This window comes from Myotis nattereri (assembly GCF_964212035.1).
Source record: "Myotis nattereri genome assembly, chromosome: 15".
Classification (NCBI taxonomy): Eukaryota; Metazoa; Chordata; class Mammalia; order Chiroptera; family Vespertilionidae; genus Myotis; species Myotis nattereri.
In genome coordinates, this window is record NC_138090.1 from 47,642,970 (window position 1) to 47,665,241 (window position 22,272).

At 54.9% G+C, this 22,272-nt stretch overlaps 2 protein-coding genes across 4 annotated transcripts in view; both read right to left on the bottom strand.

Annotated features, from left to right (window-relative positions):
- Nucleotides 1-10: 10 nt before the first annotated feature.
- Nucleotides 11-2,529, bottom strand: TMEM160 (transmembrane protein 160). The gene is made up of 3 exons (XM_081108272.1): nt 2,296-2,529; nt 936-1,028; nt 11-378 (listed from the first exon to the last, which is right to left on the bottom strand). The coding sequence occupies exons 1-3, from the start codon at nt 2,489-2,491 to the stop codon at nt 113-115; spliced, it is 555 nt and encodes a 184-aa protein (XP_080964398.1). The 5' UTR covers nt 2,492-2,529; the 3' UTR covers nt 11-112.
- Nucleotides 2,530-13,419: 10,890 nt separating this feature from the next.
- ZC3H4 (zinc finger CCCH-type containing 4) overlaps nt 13,420-22,272 on the bottom strand; it is a gene marked incomplete at its 5' end in the record, with an annotated part of 40,329 nt that continues 31,476 nt past the window's right edge. For 2 of the 3 annotated variants that reach the window (XM_081107815.1, XM_081107816.1), the window contains 2 exons: nt 13,420-17,089; nt 21,782-22,125. In XM_081107815.1, the coding sequence (XP_080963941.1) occupies nt 15,570-17,089; nt 21,782-22,125 (1,864 nt within the window). In that variant the 3' untranslated portion in view covers nt 13,420-15,569. Of the gene's footprint in view, nt 17,090-18,207; nt 18,460-21,781; nt 22,126-22,272 lie in introns of all 3 variants that reach the window. The other variant, XM_081107814.1, reaches the window with a different exon arrangement.

The window sequence follows — 22,272 nt, forward strand, 5'->3', positions numbered from 1 at the left end:
ACCACTTGGAGGGAGGGAAGGGTCAGGTTTTAATGTCCTGGTCCTTGGGCCCTGGCCAGTCTGAAGCGGCCTCAGGCCTCAGGTCCTTGGTCCTCCCCCCGGGCCCGGCTGCTCACTCCGGCGGTGGTCGCCCCGCTTCGTCCGGGCCTTCCGCAGCGGCCGTGCCATCGTCCTCAGGCACCAGTTCCACGTCCAGCTCCAGCTGGCCCATGTAGAGGCCGACAGCACAGGCCCAGAGCAGGCCCGCGGCCAGCACGGCACCCACGCCCGCAGCCGCGCCCCCCAGCGAGAGCTGCATAGGTCCCCGCAGCGAGGCCAGGCCCACCACGTAGGAGGCGCCGCCCCACACCACGCACAGGCCACCCAGCAGGAAGAAGCCTGTGGGAGAGGGCGGAAGCCAGGATCAATGCAGGGGAGGCCTGGGGTCCCACGGGGCGGGGGGGCGGGGGCTTGGGAGGAAGGCTGTTGGGGAGGCAGATCCTGGAGACAGGGGCGTCAGGGGACTGAGGTGGACTCAGTGGGATGGGACAAACTCAAGGGCAGAACAAGGGTCAGGGGTCGTACAGAGCCAGGGCGCTGGGCATGAGGCAGTAGCAGAGGGACTTGGAAGTGGGGTTCAGGATCAGAGGAAGGGTGGGGGTCTGAGAGCAAAGACAGAGTTGGAGGGGCAGGGGCTGGGACTGGGACCCTCATCTTTGTTGATAAGTCAGACGGGAGGGGCAGACCCACCACCATGCCCTGGACCACCCCCTCTGAGGGGCAGTGGGTGCGTGGGAGGTGGACACAAGGGAGGGTGACATGGCTTCTGGTGGGGGAAGAATGAGGGGTTCTACACTTACTATTGGGGGGATGGGGCAGGAGGGAATCTACACTCACCGGTGTCGGGGGGGCATCCACACTCCCTGGTGGGAGCAAGAGTGGGGGTCTGCACTCACCATAGGCAGCTTCCCGACCCATGTCACTCTGCATGAAGGAGATGACCCCGATGCCGGATGCCAGGAGGCCATTTCGAAACCAGGAGAGGAAGGCTTGGAGGGACGGGGGAGATGGGAGAGAATCAGCACCAGCCCAAACCCTGCCCCCAAAGGGCCTCAGCCCGGACAGTCAAACTGAGGGGCTTGTCATCCCACCACCCCATCCTGCTCCACACATTCCTACCATGTCTTGGCAACCCCCCGCCCCCCACCCTGCAAGAACCCTATTGCCCCAAACCCTCTATTGCAGTGGTTCACAACCTGTGGGTCGCGACCCCTTTGGCGGTCAAACGACCCTTTCACAGGGGTCGCCTAAGACCATCCTGCATATCAGATATTTACATGACGATTCATCACAGTAGCAACATGACAGTGATGAAGTAGCAACGGAAATAATTTTATGGTTGGGTCACAACATGAGGAACTGTATTTAAAGGGCCAGAAGGTGGAGAACCACTACTCTATTGCCTCCATCTCTGAGCCCCGCTCCCCCGAACTCTGCAATACCGAATATTCAAGACAGTCTGCAAAACCTGGAGGATCTGGAACCCAAACTGCAGAACCTCAATCTGAGGACAGGAAGACCCCAAGATGTCATCTTGGTCAGCCCCCACCCATGGGCCGCCCTCTCACTTCTTTCTCAGACCTCCTGACACAAACTGCTCCCGGACCCAGGCCCGATGGCATTCGCGTCCCTGTGCAGCGCTTGCTAACAGGCTAGTTGAGTTACAAACTCCTCATCCCGACCTCAGCCTAGCCCAGTCCTCTCCCAGCGGCCATGAGGCCCCGCCCCCTGCAGCCTGGATCACCTCGCCCTCCAATCAGCCCATCGCTTTCCTTCTATTGGTTGTCCCCTCCTCCAATCAGGAACTTCCCCTTCTTCGCTATCGATCCACACTCCCGCCTTAGCGGGGTGGTCGCCTCTTCAATGCGAGCTGGCCCCTCCATCGCGGACCCCTGTGTAGACACCCCGCCCCCGCCCGCCACCCCCCACCCCCCACCCCCGCCCTCAGCCTTCTCTGGCAGCCTCTCTCGTCCCGACAGCACAAGCCCATCCGGATGCCCGTCCTAGCCCGCCCGGCCTCCCCGATCCCCACTGCACCCCACTGCCCCGTCCCACCCACCAGCCCTTCTCCGCTGCGGACACACTGCGCTCTGCAGCCAGCGCTTCCCAGCGCGCACACGGAAGCCTTCTCCCTCCGGAGCCCGGGCCCGGGTCCCAGCAGAAGCCCCACCCCCCTCCCACTCGCGCGCGCGGACAGCTCGTCCATCCCGACCCCCGTCCGTCTGCAGCCGGCCGACCCTCGCCCCAGCCCCACACCTGTCTCGTGAGCCTTCCGGAGGAGCCAGGCGTCCGCGCGGTCCAGCTCGGACACGGGGGGCGGCGAAGCCCCGACGCGGGGGGCGAAGGACCCCCGGGCGCCCCCGCTCCGGGGCCGCGGAGGCGGCAGCGGCAGCCCCCGGAAGTGTATTCGGGCCAGGCGGGCGGCCCGAGCCCACCACCAGCCGCCTCCCATGGTTCGCACTACGACCGCCGCGCAGCGCTCCGCCTCACAAGCCGCCCGTAGGCTGAAATACACGTCAATCACACGTAGACGTTCATCCATTCGCTGTTGGCACGTCACTGAGGCCCAGTGCGCACCGTCCATTGGTCAGAATGGCAGCAATCCCCGCCTCTCTCATCTGTGCCGGTACTAGGCGTCCCACCCTGCTTCAGCTGCTGGACTAGGAATCCCAGCGATCACTGTGCCCGGGGAAGGCGGGTCTTCAGAAGCTGGAGGCGCGATGTCTGCCGGGACTTGTAGTTTTGGTTAATAATTTTAATTCCAGTAGCCAAAATCCCAAAACAAACCAAAATTCTTAATATAGAACTTTTGCAAAATCTCGAAGAGCCCAGAGGAGAAAGTGAAATTCACCATAAATCCCACCAATGAGCGGTTACCGCTATATTTTGATATAGATAGTCCTGTCCTGTCTTTTTTCTATACAGATGTAAAATAAGATGCCCTTCGATAAATACATTTTTCTTCACATAACAATAAATCAGTGGTATGGAATATTTTTCCACAGCGTAATTTTAAAAGACATTTATTTTGAATATGGGACAAGATGCAAAAGTTACAAAAACGTCTGATGAAAAGTAATTATTAGCCCCTGGTCAGATAGCTCAGTTGGTTAGAGTGTCCTCCCCATACATTAAGGTTGAGGGTTTCATCCGGGCCAAGGCATATACAGGAATCAACCACTAAACGTGCAAGTAAGTGGAACAACAAATCGCTGTTTCTCTCTCTTACGTCAATAAATTTTTTTTTTAAAAAAAGTAATTCCCACCCTGTGCCCCACTGTGTCCCACAAAATCAAGTTTAATGGTTCATACTGATGCATTATAAGTGATCCCAGGGCCTAGCTGTTTCCAAACTTCCCTGCTATAAGCCATTGTAGTTTCCTTGTAGGTGTAAGCCTATGCTTGGGTCAGGAGGGACCCGTTCTCACTGTCAAACTTCAGCCTCCAGATTCTGCCTCTGGGTCCACACATGTCTTTATATATCCCCTGTTGACCTTCAAAATAAAACAGTCGTTTTTGTTTTGTTTTGTTTTGTTTTGTTTTACCCGCAAAAATGGGTTTATCCTGGAATAACAAAGAATTGCAATTTGCAAGCTATACAAAAAGCATAAGCAAGTCCAACAAAGGAGAGAAACGTTATTTAAGAGAAAAAAGAAGAGGTTGGGAAATCCATTGCAGAAAAAGGAGAGTTCAGGGAGATGACGGCTTCTCATTGGCTGAGCTGATGGGGTAGTCAATTTCTCCTAGAAGATGCAATGTACATCTTTTCCTGTTGGGGCTTATAACTGACTAGAGGCCTGGCGCACGAAATTCGGGCACAGGTAGGGTCCCTAGGCCTGGCCTGCAATCAGGGCCACATGTCCACTGCCACCCACCCCCAGTTCCCAGTTCCCCATCAGGCAATCAGGGACTGTGGGCTGGGGGCAACTCCTGCGTTGAGTGTCTGACCCCTGGTGGTCAGTGCACGTCATAGCCAACCGGTTGTTCTGGTTGATTTGCATATTATGCTTTTATATATATAGATGATTCTTTCCTGTTGACTTTGTCCCCCTGCTTGGTCCTGTCTGTAATTGACCATTCTTCCTGTAATTGACATTAAGTGGTACTGTGTGAGAGCTCCCCCTTCTGGCCTCCCAACTTAATTTTACTTAGGTTTTCCTTTACTAATTTTCATAGTCCTTACTACACTGTCATAATGATCTCTATACTTACCTGTCTCTGCCATCAGTCTATCAGCTTCCTATGGACATAGTTCTTTTTTTAAAAAAATATATTTTTTATTGATTTCAGAGAGGAAGGGAGAGGGAGAGAGAGACATCAATGATGAGAGAGAATCATTGATCGGCTGCCTCCTGCACGCCCCACACTGGAGATTGAGCCCACAACCCGGGCATGTGCCCTGACCAGGAATTGAACTACAACCTCCTGGTTCATAGGTCGACGCTCAACCACTGAGCCACACCTGCTGAGCTGGACTTAGTTTTTGATTGACCATCTCCATGTCTCCCAACTCAATAGGTAGGAGACCTGGACATTCACTAATGGTTTGTGTTTTTTTTTTTTTGTTTTTTTTTTTTTTAATATATTTTATTGATTTTTTACAAAGAGGAAGGGAGAGAGATAGAGAGCTAGAAACATCGATGAGAGAGAAACATCAATCAGCTGCCTCCTGCACATCTACTGGGGATGTGCCCGCAACCCAGGCACATGCCCCTGACCGGAATCGAACCTGGGACCTTTCAGTCCACAGGCCGACGCTCTATCCACTGAGCCAAACCGGTTTCGGCTAATGGTTTGTGTTTTTGTGTGCCAGGAATTGTGCTAGGCACGCTATGTGCATAATGTCATGTAATCCTCATTGTAACTCTAGGAGTTAAGGGTTAGAATAGTCTCTCTGTTACAGAGGAAAACGAGGTTCCGAGAAGGGAGGTAATAAAAGTTAATGTTTACTGAGCACTAGCCAAGTGTCGGACTCTGTGCTCTTGCTTTCCATGGTACTCTCATTAAATCCCCGGACTAACGCTACGTGATACGTACTATTCTTACCCCCATTTTACAGAGGAGGAAGACAAAAGGCAGCCGACTGCCTTAGATCACACCGCTAATTAGATAAGCCCAACGCCGCCTGACTGGCCACCATGCTGTGCAGCTTAAACTCACGCATTCCTTTTTTTTTTAGACAAAAAAATATATAGATGAATCTTTTTTAAAATTTTATTTTATATTCTTCTTGATTTCAGAGAGGAAGGGAGAGGAAGAGAGAGAGAGAAACATCAATGCTAAGAGAGAATCATTGATCGGCTGCCTCTTGCATGACCCCTACTGGGGATCGATCCCGCAACCCAAGCATGTGCCCTTGACCGGAATCGAACCCAAAACCCTTCTATTCACTGAGCCAAACCAGCTAGGGCTCATTCATTCTTTCATTCAACAAATATTTACTGAGTACTTGCTGCCTATCTACATTATGCTACACATTAGGTATGAATCAGTAAACAAAACAGACAAAGTTCTCTTCCCTCAAGTCCCTCATGGTGATAAAGAGCATTTACAAAAAAGTCTACAGCTAGTATCATTCCTTTTTTTTTTTTTAATATATTTTATTGATTTTTTACAGAGAGGAAGGGAGAGGGACAGAGAGTCAGAAACATCAATGAGAGAGAAACATCGATCAGCTGCCTCCTGCACACCCCCCACCAGGAATGTGCCCGCAACCAAGATACATGCCCTTGACTGGAACCGAACCCGGGACCCTTCGGTCCGCAGGCCGACGCTCCATCCACTGAGCCAAACAGGTCAGGGCGCCAGTATCATTCTTAGCGATGAAGTATTGACTGCTTTTCCCTTAAGACTGGAAACAAAGCAAGGATTTCCACGCTCATAATTTCTCATCAACCATGTGCCCTGACCGGGAATCGAACTGGCAACCTTCGGTGCAGGAAACAACACCCAACCAACCGAGCCACACCGGCCAGGGCCAGCGCTGATAATCTTGACCCTCCAAAGCCCTTCCGTTCAGTTCCTGGGCCGCTTTTAACTCCTGACCCTCTGCAGAGGGAGCTGAAGAATGCGGGTGGGAAGGGCAGGGGGCAGGCCGCCCTGGGGACGGTGGTGGGGGCAGGGACAGACGGGAAACTTGAAAATGAGCAGGTGACCCTGTCAACAGCTCTCTCTGCGTTCCCAGCCCAGATCCTGCTGTCTTTCCCTGGGCGGCGGAAGCCCCCCCTCACCCCCGATGCCCTCAGAATAGCTTCTCTGTTACTAATTCAGGAAACGTTTACTGAGTGTCTACAAAGTACCGACCTCTGCTTGACGCCACGGATACAGCAGTGAGCAAAAGGCACAGGCAAAATGGTGTGTGGCAGCCGACGGACATGACACTCTTGGGGAAGAGGGACAAAGAAGAATTAATGTAAAAATCCGGGCCCTGGCAGACGGCTCCGTGGTTAGAGCGTCGTCCCAATACGCCAAGGATGCGGGCTCTACCCCTGGTCAAGGAATAAACAAGAACAACCAAGGAATGCGTAAATTAGTAGAACAACAAACCGATCTCTCTCTCTCTCTCTTTTTCTGTCCTTTCTCGCTCTAAAATCCATAAATAACAATAAGCCCTAGAGTCACGGTTTGGCTCAGCGGATGGAGGGTGGGCCTGCGGACTGAAGGGTCCCGGGTTCGATTCCAGTCAAGGGCATGTACCTTGGTTGCGGGCACATGTCGCTGGTTAGAACATGGTGCTGACTGCTCCGTGGAAAAGTAGCAGCCACGGGATTTTTTTTTTTTAATGTATTTTTATTGATTTCAGAGAGGAAGGGAGAGGGAGAGAGAGGTAGATGAGAGAGAATCATGGATTGGCTGCCTCCTGCACGCCCCCTACTGGGGAATCGAGCCCATAACCCAAGCATGTGCCCTTGACCGGAATCGAACCCGGGACCCTTCAGTCTGCAGGCCGACGCTCTACCCACTGAGCCAAACCAGCCAGGGCAACCACGGGATGTTTTAAATGAGTATCCAGTGATGTCTCCCCCTAAACCAGTGGTTCTCAACCTTGGCTGCCCATTAGAATCACCTGGGAATCGTTTTTAAAATCCTGACTTCTGGGCCTCATCCTCCGGAAATTCTGTTTCTTTGTGATGGGGTAGGGCCACAACATTAGTAACAAAGAAACAGAATTTCCGGAGGATGAGGCCCAGAAATCAGGATTTTAAAACGATTCCCAGGTGATTCTAATGTGCAGCCAAGGTTGAGAACCACTGCTCCAAACCCTTCAGCAGCTCTCCACCCTGCCGCCCCGGCCCCTGCCCCTGCCCCTTCCCCTTCCTCTTCTGGGGAGAGCTTGCATTTTACAGAGCGGGCTACAGCTTGGAGAGCTATGGAGGGGGTACACGGGGGATGGAGTTCAGTGGGCTGTGGTGGATGATCGCCTGCCTGCTGGCCACGAATGCTAAGCATTACTTGAGATTAAACGGAAACTGAAAATATTTGAGACACATTGTTCACATTCTTGGCTGGTGAGACGGTGTAGCTGAGGGGAGGGGGGAAATGGGATGCCAGAGAGGGTCAGGGCGGAGAAAACAAATCCTCCTTAAAGAGCCAGATCCTACCGCCGGCTGGATGCCTCGACCGCAGATCATCAGGAGCCTGAGCCAAAGACTAACGCTCAGCCCCGTGCCAGGCCAACGCCCTCAGCACTGGCCAGGCATTGGGATTCTTTTCCAACAAATATGTTTTAATGTTTTGCCGCGAGAAAGCAATGGTAATGATGGAGACGTTAGCTAAAGCTACGGCGGTAATCATGTTGCAATACATAACTGGAATTAGGTACATCGACGTGGATCGAATCGACACATAGTACAGCTTAAACTTATACAATTTTATAGGTCAACTATATCTCAATTTTTAAAATATTAAAATACATATATATATATATATATGTATGTATATATATATATATAGTCCAGCTGGCATTGCTCAGTGGTTGAGCACCGACCTGTGAACCTTAATTCCCGGTCAGGGCACATGTCCAGGTTGCGAGCTCGATCCCCGCTGGGAGGCGTGCAGGAGCCAGCAGATCAATGATTTTCTTTCATCATTGATGTTTCTGTCTCTCTCTCTTCCTCTATGAAATCAATAATATATGTATACTAGAGGCCCGGGTCCCTAGGGGACATCCCCCAAGGGGTCCTGGATTGGGAGTGGGTGCAAGCCAGGCCGAGGGACCCCGCTGGTGCACAATCGGGACCAGGGAGAGACTGTGAGAGGGCTCCAGGGCATGTCTGCCCGTGTCACTCAGTCCCAATCGTCAGGACCCCAGCAGCAAGTCAACCTACCAGGCGGAGTGTCTGCCCCCTGGTGGTCAGTGCACGTCACAGCTACCGATCAAACGGTCTCTTAGGCTTTTATATATATAGATATTATTGTTACTCTGGCCACCTTTTAAAGGTCACTCTGGCCACCTTTTTTTTAAAAAAAAGAATATATACATAAATATTTAAAAATTTTTAGTTACTGATTTGAGAAAGAGAAACATCGACGTGTTGTTCCACTTATTTATGCATTCATTGGTTGATTCTTGGATGTGTCCTGACCGGGAGATTGAACCTGCAACCTTGGCATCGAATGATGCTCTCACCCACTGACCTACCCGGCCAGGGCCTAAAAGAACATATTTTTATCAAGAGCTCCCCAGGTGTCAGGAGGCTCCCAACAACTGTGAATACAGCAGCGCACCAAGGAGATCAACGAGCAGCTTCTGTGGCAGGACGCTTTGGAGTCTGACGGGAAGGACAATGTCAGGTTGTCACCCACAGATCAGGCCTTCCTTCAGGCTGTCCTTTAACTCCTTCACCGGAAGTCTGATGTTTTCTCCGGAAAGGTGCTCACGGTCGATGGTTCCTCACCCTCTGTTTGACCCTGAACAGACTATTCTCGGCTGCTCTCCTCCCCAGCCTGGGCCAGGCGGCTCCCCCAACTCCTAACCAGCCCCGAACTGAAACCTGCCGGGTCAGTTTCTGCAGAGCGAGTTTCCTGTGAACCACACTAGTCAGTTACTTAACTTCCCCAACTTGCTCTCACTGCAAACCCCTCTTACCACAGAGCCGCCAGGCCTGTTTCTGCTTGATTGTGAGATGCTTGCAGATATCTGAGGATCCTGCTCCCCGTGCAATGGCCTTTTTGCATAAAGTTTCTCTTTATCTTAGTCTGGATCTGTTGGTGGTTGTTTTTTTTTTAAATGTTTTTATTGGGTTTTATAGAGAGAGGGAGAGCGAGAGAGAAACATCAATGAGAGAGAATCTCTTCTACACGCCCTCTACTAGGGATTGATTCTGCAACCCGGAGCATATGCCCTGACTAGGAATCTACCAGTGACACTCAACCACTTGGCCACACCGGCCGGGCTGGGTCTGTTTTTATTTGCCATCTCCATGAAGTTCTCACAGGTTTTTCACTAGGTTACATCCTAGATTCCTTATAACTTTGATCGCTTTGGGGAAGACTATCTGATTTTCTGTTAACTTCCCAGTTGGTTATACTAGTACGTGGTCGGCAAACTGCGGCTCGCGAGCCACATGTGGCTCTTTGGCCCCTTGAGTGTGGCTCTTCCTAAGCCTTAGGAGTACCCTAATGAAGTTAATAACAACGTACCTACCTATATAGTTTAAGTTTAAAAAATTTGGCTCTCAGGATAAATTTCAATCGTCGTGCTGTTGATACTTGGCTCTGTTGACTGATGAGTTTGCCAACCACCGTACTAGTAGAAGAATGCTATTGATTTTTTAAGTAATTAATTAATTTTAAATAGATTTTTGTTGATTTCAGAGAGGAAGGGAGAGGGAGAGAGAGATAAGAACATCAATGATGAGAGAATCATTCATCGGTGGCCTCCTGCACACCCTCCACTGGGGATCGAGCCTGCAACTCGGGCATGTGCCCTGATGGGAAATTGAACCGTGACCTCCTGGTTCATAGGTCAACGCTCAACCATTGATTTTTTAAATCGAGATAAATTCACATACTGTAAAATCCATCCTTTCACATTCGATGGTTTTTGGTATATTTGCAAGGCTGTGCAACCATCATCACTAACTCCAGAACATCTCATTGTCCCTATACTTGATCCCCTCCCCCAGGCCCTGGCAACCACTCATTTCCTTTCTGTCTGTGGATTTGCTGATTCTGGGCATTTCAGAGGGAAATGGAATCATAAAGTACGTGGTGTTTGTGTCTTTGCTCGTTCGGTATACTGTTTTCAAGGGTTACCTGTGTTGTAGCACGGATCAGCACTTCATTTCTTTGTATGACTAAGATGCCGTTGTCTGGACAGACCACATTTTATCTACCCATTCACCGGCTGATGGACATGTGGGCCGTCTCCCTGGGGCTCACCATACATTCACCCTCCCCCACCTTCGTCCGTATTCCTGAGAAACAGGAGGAGCAGGGCCCTGCCAGGCAGACACAGCCCCATGTGCGGGCACAGGACTTGCTGAGCCTGATGGGAGCCGGATGGCAGCCCACACTTGCTCGCTCCATTGCTTCCGAGCAGTACACAACCTCCCCAGCTGGACATGACATTCCTGCTCCTGAGTTTCCTGAAAAGATGTTGGGTGGTCCCAGGAAGTGTTTCCTGGCTCATAAAGAGATACGGGGGGGCCCTAGCTGGTTTGGCTCAGTGGATAGAGCGTCAGCTTGTGGACTGAAGGGCACATGCTCTGTTTGTGGGCTCGATCCCCAGTGGGGGGAGTGTAGGAGGCAGCTGATCAATGATTCCTTCTCATCATTGATGTTTCTATCTCTCTCTCCCACTCCCTTCATCTCTGAAGTCAATTAAAAGAGAGAGAGAGAGAGAGAGAGAGAGAGAGAGAGAGAGATACAGGAGGAGCCGTGGCCAGTACGGCTCCATTGGTTGGGCGTGTCCCATGCACCAAAAGGTTGCTAGTCCGATTCCTGGTCAGGGCACATGCCAGGCTTGCAGACTGGATCCCCAGTGGGGGGCGTGCCTCAGCTAATTGATGCTGAGGTAGCTCTCACATCGATGTCTCTTTCCTCTCTTCTTCTAGCTCTAAAAATCAATTTAAAAATCTTAAGGGGAGTCCTAATCGGTTTGGCTCAGTGGATAGAGCATCGGCCTGCGGACTCAAGGGTCCCAGGTTCGATTCCGGTCAAGGGCATGTACCTTGGTTGCGGGCACATCCCCAGTGGGAGGTGTGCAGGAGGCAGCTGATCGATGTTTCTCTCTCATCAATGTTTCTAACTCTCTATCCCTCTCCTTTCCTCTCTGTAAAAAATCAATAAAATAAAAAATCAATTAAAAAAATCTTAACGGGAAACAAAGAGCGAGATACAGGAGGAGAGTTCTGTTCCTACTTCTGCCCTTCGCCATGGGAGGGGAAGGCTGGCAGGGGCTCCAGCCACATTGCCATCTGGGGCTGCTGCCACAGTGCCCAGGCCAGCAGTGTGGAAAGATGGCCCAAACCGGTGAACCTGGAGCCCGCGGCCCTCTCTGCCCACCCGGGAGCTGCCCCGTGGGCATTCTTGCCTGAGATGGCGGAGTCCTGGCTGTGGAAGCCAGCTGAGCCGGAGTTCCGAGGTTCAGGTGGAATCGCCCTTACGGATCAGTGAGAAGGAATTCTGAGACGGCCCTCTGAATTTCTGACATAAACCTGGAGCTCGCCGCTTTAGACCAGCAATCAGGGTCAAGGCAGGAGAACTCTTTCTGGAGAAATGTTTGGGGATCCCCAATAAAGGGCAGAATGGCCTTGGCCGGTGCTGCTCAGCGGTTAGAGCGCCGGCCTGCGCAACGAAGGGTCTAGGGCAGCGGTTCTCAACCTGTGGGTCGCGACCCCTTTGGGGGTCGAACGACCCTTTCACAGGGGTCGCCCAAGACCATCGGAAAACACATATAATTACATATTGTTTTTGTGATGAATCACTATGCTTTCATTATGTTCAGTTTGTAACAATGAAAAGACATCCTGCAGATCAGATATTTACATGACGATTAATAACAGTAGCAAAATTACAGTTATGAAGTAGCAACGAAAATAATGTTATGGTTGGGGGTCACCACCACATGAGGAGCTGTATTAAAGGGTCGCGGCATTAGGAAGGTTGAGAACCACTGGTCTAAGGTTTGATTCCTGGTGAAGGGCACGTGCCTGGGTTGCAGATCCAATCCCATCCTAGTTGGGGTGTGTGCTGGAGGCAACCAATCCGTGTGTGTCTCTCGCACATCGATATTTCTCTCTCCACCCCACCCCCCTTCCCTCTCTCCCTTCCACTCTCTCTAAAAATCAATGGAAAAAATATCCTAGGGTGAGAATTTAAAAAAAAAGGCCCCTCAAAGGTGTCCATGTCTCAATTCCCAGACTCCATGACTATGTAATTCCCACGGCAAGTGGGGCTTTGCAGATGTGACTCCAGATGTGCAGAGGGGAAGATCACCCGCTCTCACCGCATGGGCCGTGACGAGCAGAGACCCTGGCCGTCTGGGTCAGAGCTGTGCTGAGGGAGGAGTCGGAGCTCTGAGGTGGAGGAAGAGGGCCCTGGCCTACGGGGACGGAGGCCCGAGGAGCTGGAAAGGCCAGGAAGCACCATCTCCGTCCTCCCAGAGAGGAGCGCAGCCCCGGGAACAGTTTGATTTTAGCCCAGGGAGACCCATGTCACACGTGCGACCTCCAGGATGGCAACACATGTCAAGCCACTAAGTTTGTGTAGTTTGTACAGCAGCTGTGGAAAACTGATAGGCCCGTTGAGACACAGAAACCAAAGTATGTCCAGAGGAGATATGGCTCAGTCCCGCTCGCCCTCAGCCCCCGCAGTGGCATCCTCAGATAAGGCCCGGCTGACGCGGTGGTGTCTGAGTGGGTTTGGGCCGCTGAGAGCCGCTTCCTGAGCCACTGATGGCCCTATCTAGCTGTGTCCTCTCAGGGCAGGCGGGCTGCGGACACGACCAAGACAGCTCTGAGAGTCTCTACTAAGGGCACCAATCCCATCCACGAGGGCCCCATCCTCCTGATCACCTCCATCCTGGAGCCCAGGTTGCAGCATATTAATTTTGAGGGGACACAGACGCTCTGTCTATAGTTAGGGCTCCAGCTTCTCCTCATCCCTACAAGCCCGGCTGTCCCAGGGGTGGCGTGCAGGCGGGACCGGGCCTGTGTATCGCTGTGTACTGAGACTGGCCCAAAGCGGGAGCAAGGGAACTGGGATGAAGTCACTCAGTTGTCTGGAGGCACCATTCCCACGGTGCTATCACGCATGTCTCGCTGGGGCGGCACCGGGAACACAGATGCAGGCTCACCCCCATCCTGAGACTATCTCCCATCCTCCTGGTTAGTCCCAGACACAGCATGGCAGGAGCAGGAGGGACACGAGACTGCAGACTTTTTAAAATAACTGCATCCTTTAATGGCAGTAATACAATTATTGGGTTAAGAGACCACAGGAGAAAGGGCAGGTGACGTTTCTGGAAGACAGATACAGAGTACAAAAATGGGGTGGCATAGAGGCATGCGACAATCATTGTAAAAATACAGTACGTTATATACATATTTGCACCATCAACTTTCTGAAATAGTATTTACACTTTTGTTACAATCCTGGTTAGAGAACAAATTTTTTTTTAAAAAGCTTGGCCTGATGGCAAATGAAAATTTGGGGTAAATTCATAGTCCCATGAGGTTCTTAGGCTGAATATCCAAGGAGGGCTCCAGCTTCTAATTCATCCACAAATTTGTTTTAAAAAATTATTTAATTTGCTTTTACAAAAGAAAATCCTCAGAGAAGGAAACAGACCCGCAGCCGCGCTGTCTTCTTACTTATTGTACAAACACCACGGCTGCGGCCCTCTGCTCAAGGCCAACACTGGCGGCTGAAGGGAAATATCACTCACGTTTAAAAAAAACGAAACAAAAAGACAAAGACAAACCAAACCAACCTGATCACGGCGCACTGACCCTGTGGGGCTGCCTCTCTGGCCTTCGCTTCTGGCCCCAAACACAACTATTTTTTTTCCGGGGAGAGGGGTTTGGTATAGCAGCCTTGTTCACCTCCCACCCCACGGTGCGGGGAGGGGGAACCCTTGGCTGGGTCACCAGGTTTCCTCATTATTAGCAAGGGAGGGACAGGGGCCTGAAGCGAGGTGGCTGAGGCGGTGGGACGAGGAGACGGAAGCCGGCAAGGACGAACACAGGTGGGAGGGGCCCCTGCGGCACAGGCCTTGCCCAGCTTCCCCAGGCCGTGTCCACGGGGGCTCGTCTGGAGCTGTGGACAGGGCTGGACCGGAGCCAGGTGCTGGGAGAAGCCAGTGCAGATGTCTGTTCCCTTCCCGGCTCAGCTGATCAGGGAGCAGGACGCAGGTCTCGGGTTCCACACCCTCACCGGCAGGGGGGGGTCCTGGTGCCTCTCCCGCGGGAAGCCCAGCAGCCCCCCTGCCATGGCTAATCCCCAGCCTGCCCTCAGGCCCTTTGTAGGGGAGTGCCCACCAACCCCACACCCACATGCCTCTGAACTTGTGCACCTGTCGCTTAGAAGAAACCCACACACACTGAGACCACGGGCCCCACAGACACGGCGCGAAGAGGGGCAAAGGGAGCAGAGAAACACTGCCCAGACCAGCCAGGCCTCCTCCTCAGGGGCCTGGTGGCGGCCATGCCACGGATCCTTGAGCCGTCCCCAGGGGCACCAGGGCCAGCGCTGGCACTCTGGCTTCTGAGGAGCAGGACAGCCCCTGGCACGAGGGGAGAAGGGCATGGCCGCCAGGACAGGACAGGAGGGGCTAATACTGACGGAAAACGCCATCTGCAGCGCTGCCTCCCGGAAGCAGCACGGGGCCCTGCCCCAGCCTCTCACCCTGGCGTCTGCGGTCGGGGCCTGAGGTGCGGGCTCAGGCGCACCTGGGCTGAGGCTGGCGAGGGACCAGGCGCGAATCCAGAGGTGATGCGATGCGGCAGGAAGGGGTTTTGTCTCTTCCAGGGCGGCTCCCAGGGCTTTTCCTTTCCTGGATAATCTTTCGCCCCCCACTGGCCCCTAAGCGGGTCCGGCCTCGGTCCCGGCTACATCTCGCCTCCTCATGCAACACGTGAGCAGTGCTCAGGGCCTTCTCAACACCTTTGTCCTGCAAGGAGGGGGGAGGAGGGGCCAAGCTGTGTCCAGAAAACCCCCTGGACCCCCAGTCTTCAAGGAGTCCCTGAAAACTGGGCCGGCCAGGCAGAGCACCAGCTGGTGACTTGCAAACTGTTCATGTGCATAAGTAGGTTTTCTTGGTGGGAGCCCGGAGCCCTGCAGCGCTGACGAGAACTGAAGATGGTTATATACAATTTATATGTTTTAAAAAGGAAGTATTACTTAAAAAAAGGGGGGGGGGGGCAAGAGCGAGAAAGAGCATAGAGCAAAAGAAAAAAAGAAAAAGAGGGAAAAGTAAAGAAAGAATACCCAGGCGCCCCCTCCCCCCAAGTTCCCAACTCTGGATGCTGCACTTAAATATTGCCCTAGGAAGGGTGGGTGTAGGGACAGCTCCGCCCGACCTCACACTACTGGCAAAAGGGGGAGGCGGTGGGGTCAAAGCCTTTAAAAACATCCTTCAGGGACCCCGCGTCCTGCTCGCCCTCTCGGGCGGGGCTGTTGCCAGCGAACGGGCTACTGGAGCCCGTCTTAGGCGCCTGCTTCACGGTCCCGAAGAGGGTGGGCACTGGCAGGTTGTGCACGCCGGGCTGGGGCGGCGCGCCCTCTGGAGGGGGTGTGCCTGTGGTGGCGGCGGGGGTGGCAGCAGCCTTGGGCCGGGGCCGGTTGTAGCTGTTGTATCGGTCCGTGGCTGTGCTGGAGCCCCCGTCCGCACCGGCCTTCCCTGGTTCGGGCTGTTCCAGGGCAGACTTCCGGACAAATGGGGGCTCCTTGGCCTTGGCCGCCGAGCTCTTGCCATTGCCCTCGGCGCCCTTGGGCTGGGCAGCCCCGTCGGCAGCAGGCTCTGCAGCTTTACCACCTGCATTGGGAGTCCTGGGGTCGTAGAGGCTGATGCCGCTCAGCACGCTGCTCTGCCCGCTCCCACTGCCCTGGCCCAGCCCACCAGCCGCCAGCACTCGGGGGTCATAGGGGGCGGTGGCCGGGGGAGAGGACTCCCCACTGGGGCTGGCAGCTGGAGAGGGCGCTTCGGCAGAGCCAGGCTTGGCGGCGCGGGAGGGGGCGGCAGAGTCTGCTGGTTTCTGCAGCCGAGGGTCAGTGGGCGCCTTCCGCACCCGGGGGTCGCTGGGCTTGTCGCTGGGGCCGGGGGCAGCAGAGGGGCCAGTGGCACTGACAGTCTTGAGGATTCGAGAGAGGAGCTCGAAGTCAGGCAGGCTGGAGCCGGATGAGCCGGGGTCCGTGGAGGTGCCTGAGCGCTGCCGGGGGTTGGAGGGACCCACAGTGGAGGCCCGATGCAGCCTGGGGTCCAGGGCAGGCATGGACTGCAAGGCCGCAGGGACGGGGGGCACGATATCCTGCTTGGGGATGGGCAGGGGGATCAGGTCCTCGGGGTTCCACAGCACGGTGCGGGCGAAGCTCGGCTTGCTCAGGGTCACATCCTTCTTGATGTGGCTGAACTGCTGCAGCTGCGACCGCGGGTCCCGCAGCGGGTGCCCGGGCAGGGGGTCCAGAGGAATGTTCACGGCCTTCTCCCGCAGGGCCCGCTCCCCTTCCTCCTCTTCTGCAGGGGGTGGCCCAGACCCCTTGGAGCCGCTGGGGCCCGCGGGGCTGGAATGAAGGCCGCCTTCGGGCTTAGGGGCAGGCAGGGAGCGAGCCAGCCGAGGGTCGGAGGGCCCCGTGTCGCCGGGGCCTGACCCGCTGGAGGCCTCAGTGTGGCGGGTGAGCCTGGGGTCCCGGCTGAGGCGGGGGTCAGCCAGCCGGCCTCCTGTGGGGTGTCCCTTCTGGAGGCGGGGATCCCCCAGCCCACTGCTGCTCAGCTCCCCGACAGAAGCCTGGGGTCGGTTGGACGTCTGCTGCCTCAGGGTCTTAAGGATGGAGGTGACGCTGCTCCCACCGTCGTCCTCGTCACTTGAGTACCAGTTTCCAGTGTCACCTGAGCAAGAGTAGAGGAGCAGCGAGGGAGTGAGTGGCCACCACATCCACCCTCTCGGACCCCCGGCAGTCCGCTGGGTGAACACCTCTGCCTCTTACCTCTCAGAACCTCACCTCTCCTCCCTAAGAACCCCGTCCCCTGCCACGAACAGCCCGTGAGCTCAGGCCAGTGAGGTGCTGACCCTGGAGGCCGCTGGCTGACATTTCTGTACCTTCCTCGAGCGCGGGCACTGAGCTAAACGCTTTGTCTTATTGATTCTCACAAACACCCGGGAAGCAGTGTTACTGGCCCATTTGACAGATGAGAAAAGGGAGGTGTGAACTGTGCCCTGAGATGGGGGCAGAGCTCAGACTGAGCTCAGGCTCCAAGCCTAGGGTGCCGTCACCCCCTGGGCAGGCTCAGGCCCCTCTGACTCAGCTCCCACTATGCCTGGGGCTCACAGACACTTGCCCCCAGGCCCCCAAGATTACCACATCCCAGGAAGGGCAGCCACAGGCTAAGAGGCGAGGCCAGGTGGGCAGACACGGAAACTAGCCCAAGTCCAACCTCCTAAGCAGATAAAACTGGAGCCACCAGAGGAGGGCGCTGCCCCCTCATCCCACGGTCCCCACTTGCTCCCGGGCTCTTGTCATGGCCACCTAAACACCATCTGTCCTCCCCATTTCACCCTGGGGATGCCACCAGCTCACTGCACAGCCCCATGGAACTTGGCAGCTGTGTGACTGATCATTACTGGTTATGTCGACCAGCTCTCATCTGCTGGCTTCCTGAGAACAAGGGGCAAGGGGGGTGTGTGAGCATCTTTCTACAGCCTCCTCGGTAAGGGTGCAGGGGGTAAATCGAGCCAGCTCCTGTCTCCTCTAGGGACCAGACCACCTCCCTCCTTGATGGGATCAGGTCTCTCCCGACCCCCAAGGCACAGAGGGCAGCCCTGACTTCCGATTTCCTGAGGGACATGCATCAGCCCGAGCCTGGTTCCCAGCCTGAGGCAGGGTCGTCCCTGGCCACAGGCTCCCTTTCAGTGCAAAACCCCATCGAGGTGTTCCCCGTCTTTCCCCTGCACGGTGCCCGGGGCCTGCGCCCTCAGGGAAAGCCCTGCCCCTGGGGAGGACACATGCCTTCCTCATTCTCCCGGTCCTGCTTGCTGCTCTCAGCCAGCCTCCTCGCTCTCTCCTCCTCCTCCTGCTGCTTCTGCTGGATCCTCAGGTACAGGGCCCTCTGGGCTGAGGGCAGGAAGTCGGGGACACCGGCGCCCGGCTTCGGCCGGCCTGCGGGCCCTCCCTCAGAGAAGCTGTCGGGCTCCAGAGGGTGCTCGGGGAAGAGGTGCTCCCCAGGCTCCCCCGGCAGCTCTTCGTAGTGCCCGTAGTCCTCTGTGGCAGGGAAGAACCGAGGGTTCGTGTCGGGAAGGGCCTTGAGATGGCAACTCCAACCCACCCATGCCCTCAACTGAGACCTCCCCTGATGGCGATGGCGATGGGTGAGATGTGCAGCCCGTCCCTTCCTACCATCCCAGGATGTCCCCACAGAAAGCCCACAGCGAGGACCGCAGCAGCCAACCTAGCATGCAGCCAGGGTGACCACGGGGTTCACAGTGAGGTTTGGTGACATGGCAAACGCTCACGATGTGAGAACAGGACGGAACGTCATACAGATGTTTGCAAAATGCAAAGAAAAGGCTCTAGAAAGACAGACAGGAAACAGTCTCTTGGAAATGAGATTCCGGAGACGGGCTAAGAGGTCTCTTCACTTTCACTCCACACGCTCTGACCTGCGTGTTTATTTGCCATGAGCACTAGTTTTAGGGTTTGTTTGTAATAATCAATAAAGAACACGATCACATTGGGAGGTCAAAACATGAGCGTAACAGCTGGGAACGAGGGTCGTAAAGGAAAGAAGGGAAATAGACCAAACGATGCTGAGTGAAGTTAAGCCTGTCAGAGAAAGACAGATATCACGTGACCTCATTTATGCGTGGAATCGAATGAACAAAATAAACTGACCAATAAAACAGGTCCAGAGACAGGAAGCACGGGACAGACTGACGGATCTCAGAAGGAAGTGGGAAGGGGTTACAGAAGAGATTAACCAAAGAACATATACACTCATATGCACAGCCCACGGACACAGACAACAGTGGGGTGAAGGCCTTGGGGTGGGACAGCGGCTGGGTGGAGGGGGACAAAGGTGGGGGGAAATGGGGGACATCTATAATACTCTCAACAATAAAAAACAAAACACTATGTTGCTACGGACACCTGTCAACCCAGAAGCTCCTGCTGCTTCCTCTTCCTGCACTCCATGAACATGGGTGAGCTGCTGCATTTAAGGAGGGGGCGCAGCATGGTGGGCTGGGGGACGATACACCTGGAGGCTGTGTGTGTGTGTGTGTGTGTGTGTGTGTGTGTAATTCTCTCAGAGATGGAGAAATTCCAGTGAGCGCTGCCCACAGAATGTTGTACAATGATGAACATGCCATACACCCACCACTGTCCTCATGGGGCTAGTGAGCAACTGAAGTGGGGCCAGGAAAAGAGAGTGGAGCTGTAATTTAATTTTATGCACAGAACAGTTTCATGTATGTGGAGAAAGCAAAAGGCCACGTTGTTCTGGCCACTGAACTTTGTCACGTGAACTTGATCGGCAAGCCTGACCTGTGCCACACCCGGGCTCGGGGCGGGGACACCTGGACACTCGGTGAGCAGTCCCGGTCCCCCTGCTTGGAATTTTCACCAAGTGTGATTCACTGCCCGGCCGGCGAGGCGCAGGTCAACAGATGAACCAGGAGGTCACGGGTCAATACCTGGTCAGGGCACATGCCTGGGTTTCAGGCTCAATCCCCAGAAGGGGGTGTGCAGGAGGCAGCTGAGCAATGATTCTCTCTCATCATTGATGCTTCTCTCTCTCCCTCCTACTTCCTCTCTGAAATTAATAAAAAATATATATTTTTTAGAAGATGGTTGTGCACCTGTGAATACAGTAAGGACTCACTTAACGTTGTCGATAGGTTCTGTAACAAACCATTTCACCAGAGGCTAATGGATACAAACAGCTCAGTTCCCAGGGCACCTCCTCAGCGCTCTAACGGAAGGCCGTGGAGCGCACGTCACTGGAGGACCTGCCGTGCCGTGAAGCCACCAGGCAGCACTCTCTGTAGGACTTCCTGGCGTGGGGATTTAAGCTAAGCCAGGTCCTCTCTGTGCTGTGCACAGCTGACAGACTTGCTTTCTCCCACCCTGACCTCTGGCCCTGCAGTTTATATGCATGTTTACGGGTGGCGGAGGTTGTGGGAACATCACCTCTCAAGCAACCTGTTTTTCTCACTTGAGAACCTGTCACATCTTTCTAAAGCCCCTGCTCCTCACCCCAAACACCTGCTCTCGCCGCTTCCAACACCATCTGGACACCAATGACACTCACACCGACCTCCAGCCTGTCCGATCCGCCCTGTCTGAGGCGTGGCTGTCAAGTGGGCATCTCATCCTTAGTGCTGCCCCACCCACCTCAGCTCTCCGGCAGGGCTTCCTGGTCAGGGCGGCGTCAGCACCCATGGAGGCGGCCCCTGGCCAGCACCCCATCCACGCCTGTCCATCTTGTAACACATATATGAGGGGTCATGCTGGCCCATGGCATCGTCTCCAAACTGAGAAGCCAGGCCCTGCTGCTCCCTGCTACCTCCAGCTGCCGCCTGGCTCGCCTCTGCCCAGGAGGACCCCACGCCCGCCCGACCACCCACTGCCCTCTCTCCTCTGCTTGTCCCTGTCACTCTTCCAATGAGGTCACCTCGCCAGGGTGACAGCGTTCCTGCTGCGCTGGGACTCCTCTCCCTTGTCCTCCCGTTCCAAAGCACTCGCTGCTTTTGCTTTTCTCAAGCAAGCTGACTGGCTGGGGCTCTGCCCTGGCTGTGCCTCCCGCGTGGGCTGTGCGCCCTGTAGCTGCCGCCTCCCTTCCTGTCCCAGCTCACTCCCAGTTACTCCTCAGAGAGGCCTCTGCCCACTGACCTCACCGTGTCCAGACCCTCCTGGCCCACCCCCCACCGCCACTCTCCCCAGCACCGTTACTTCTAGCCACGATCAATGCCGGCACGAGCTTGTGTACTTATGTACACACGTCCTGCCCGTTTCCCTCCGCTCCAGTGAAGCTAAGGCCAGGACCGGGGCTGTCTCGCTGGCTCTGACCCCAGGACTGGAGCAGCCGCACAGGCCGCAGTGGGCAGACCCCTTCCTGCTGAAGGCTGCACACTACCTCCTACGGCCACGCGGCTGTCATTGCCAACGTGTGTTGTTATTTTAATAGGAAGGAAGGAGAGAAGGAAGGAGGACGGACAGAACAAGCAGAACCACGAGGCTGACGCTGGCGGCCCCAACCCAAGAAGCGCCTGGAGGGAGGCTGTCTGGTGAGGCCACCTCAGCCCCTCAGCCCCGCCCCTCCCACCCGACCCTCGATGTTGCCGTGCGCCCGATTCCAGGAGCGCCAAGCAAAATGTCCGAGGCTAAATTACAGTGATAATAACCATAATATTCCTTTCAGCCTCAACAGGGTAGTGACTCTCACGAAAAACATTCAACCACTCATGGGACAGAGATGGAGTTGGATTCATGCTTTCAAAGGCTGGGAGAAGAGAGATCGAATTTTCCTGACTATGTTCCACGGTGTAAGCCCAGCAACCCCACCGGGCCCACAGGCCCTGCCTACCTGCGTCCCCCATGAGTCCCGGCTCCATCTCCATGCCTTCCTGCTGCTGGTAAAAGTTCTCATAGAAGTTCTGGGCTGGTGGGATGGGGGGCATCATTCCAGAATGTGGGGAGTCTCCAGGGCCATAAGGCATCATTGGGGGGCCACCAGGTCCCATGGGCGGGCCAGGGTTCATGCCAGGGCCCATCGGCATGTCGGGGTGCATGTCAGGGTGCATGTCAGGATGCATGTCCGGGTGCATGTCGGGGTGCATGTCGGGATGCATTGGGCCCCCCATTGGCCCCGGGGGTCCCATATTGGGCCCAGGGCCCATCGGCCCGGGGGGTCCTCCAGGTCCAGGGAACCTAGGAGAAGGAGGAAATGGTGTCTATGAGAGGGGTGCGGAGAAGTGGTGGGGGGGTCACACTCCTGAGGAGATGTGGAGGCCTCCCCATGGTGTGCAGTGGATGGCTCTAGACCAGGGTTGCCAATTGGTGGTCCGGGAGGTCTGA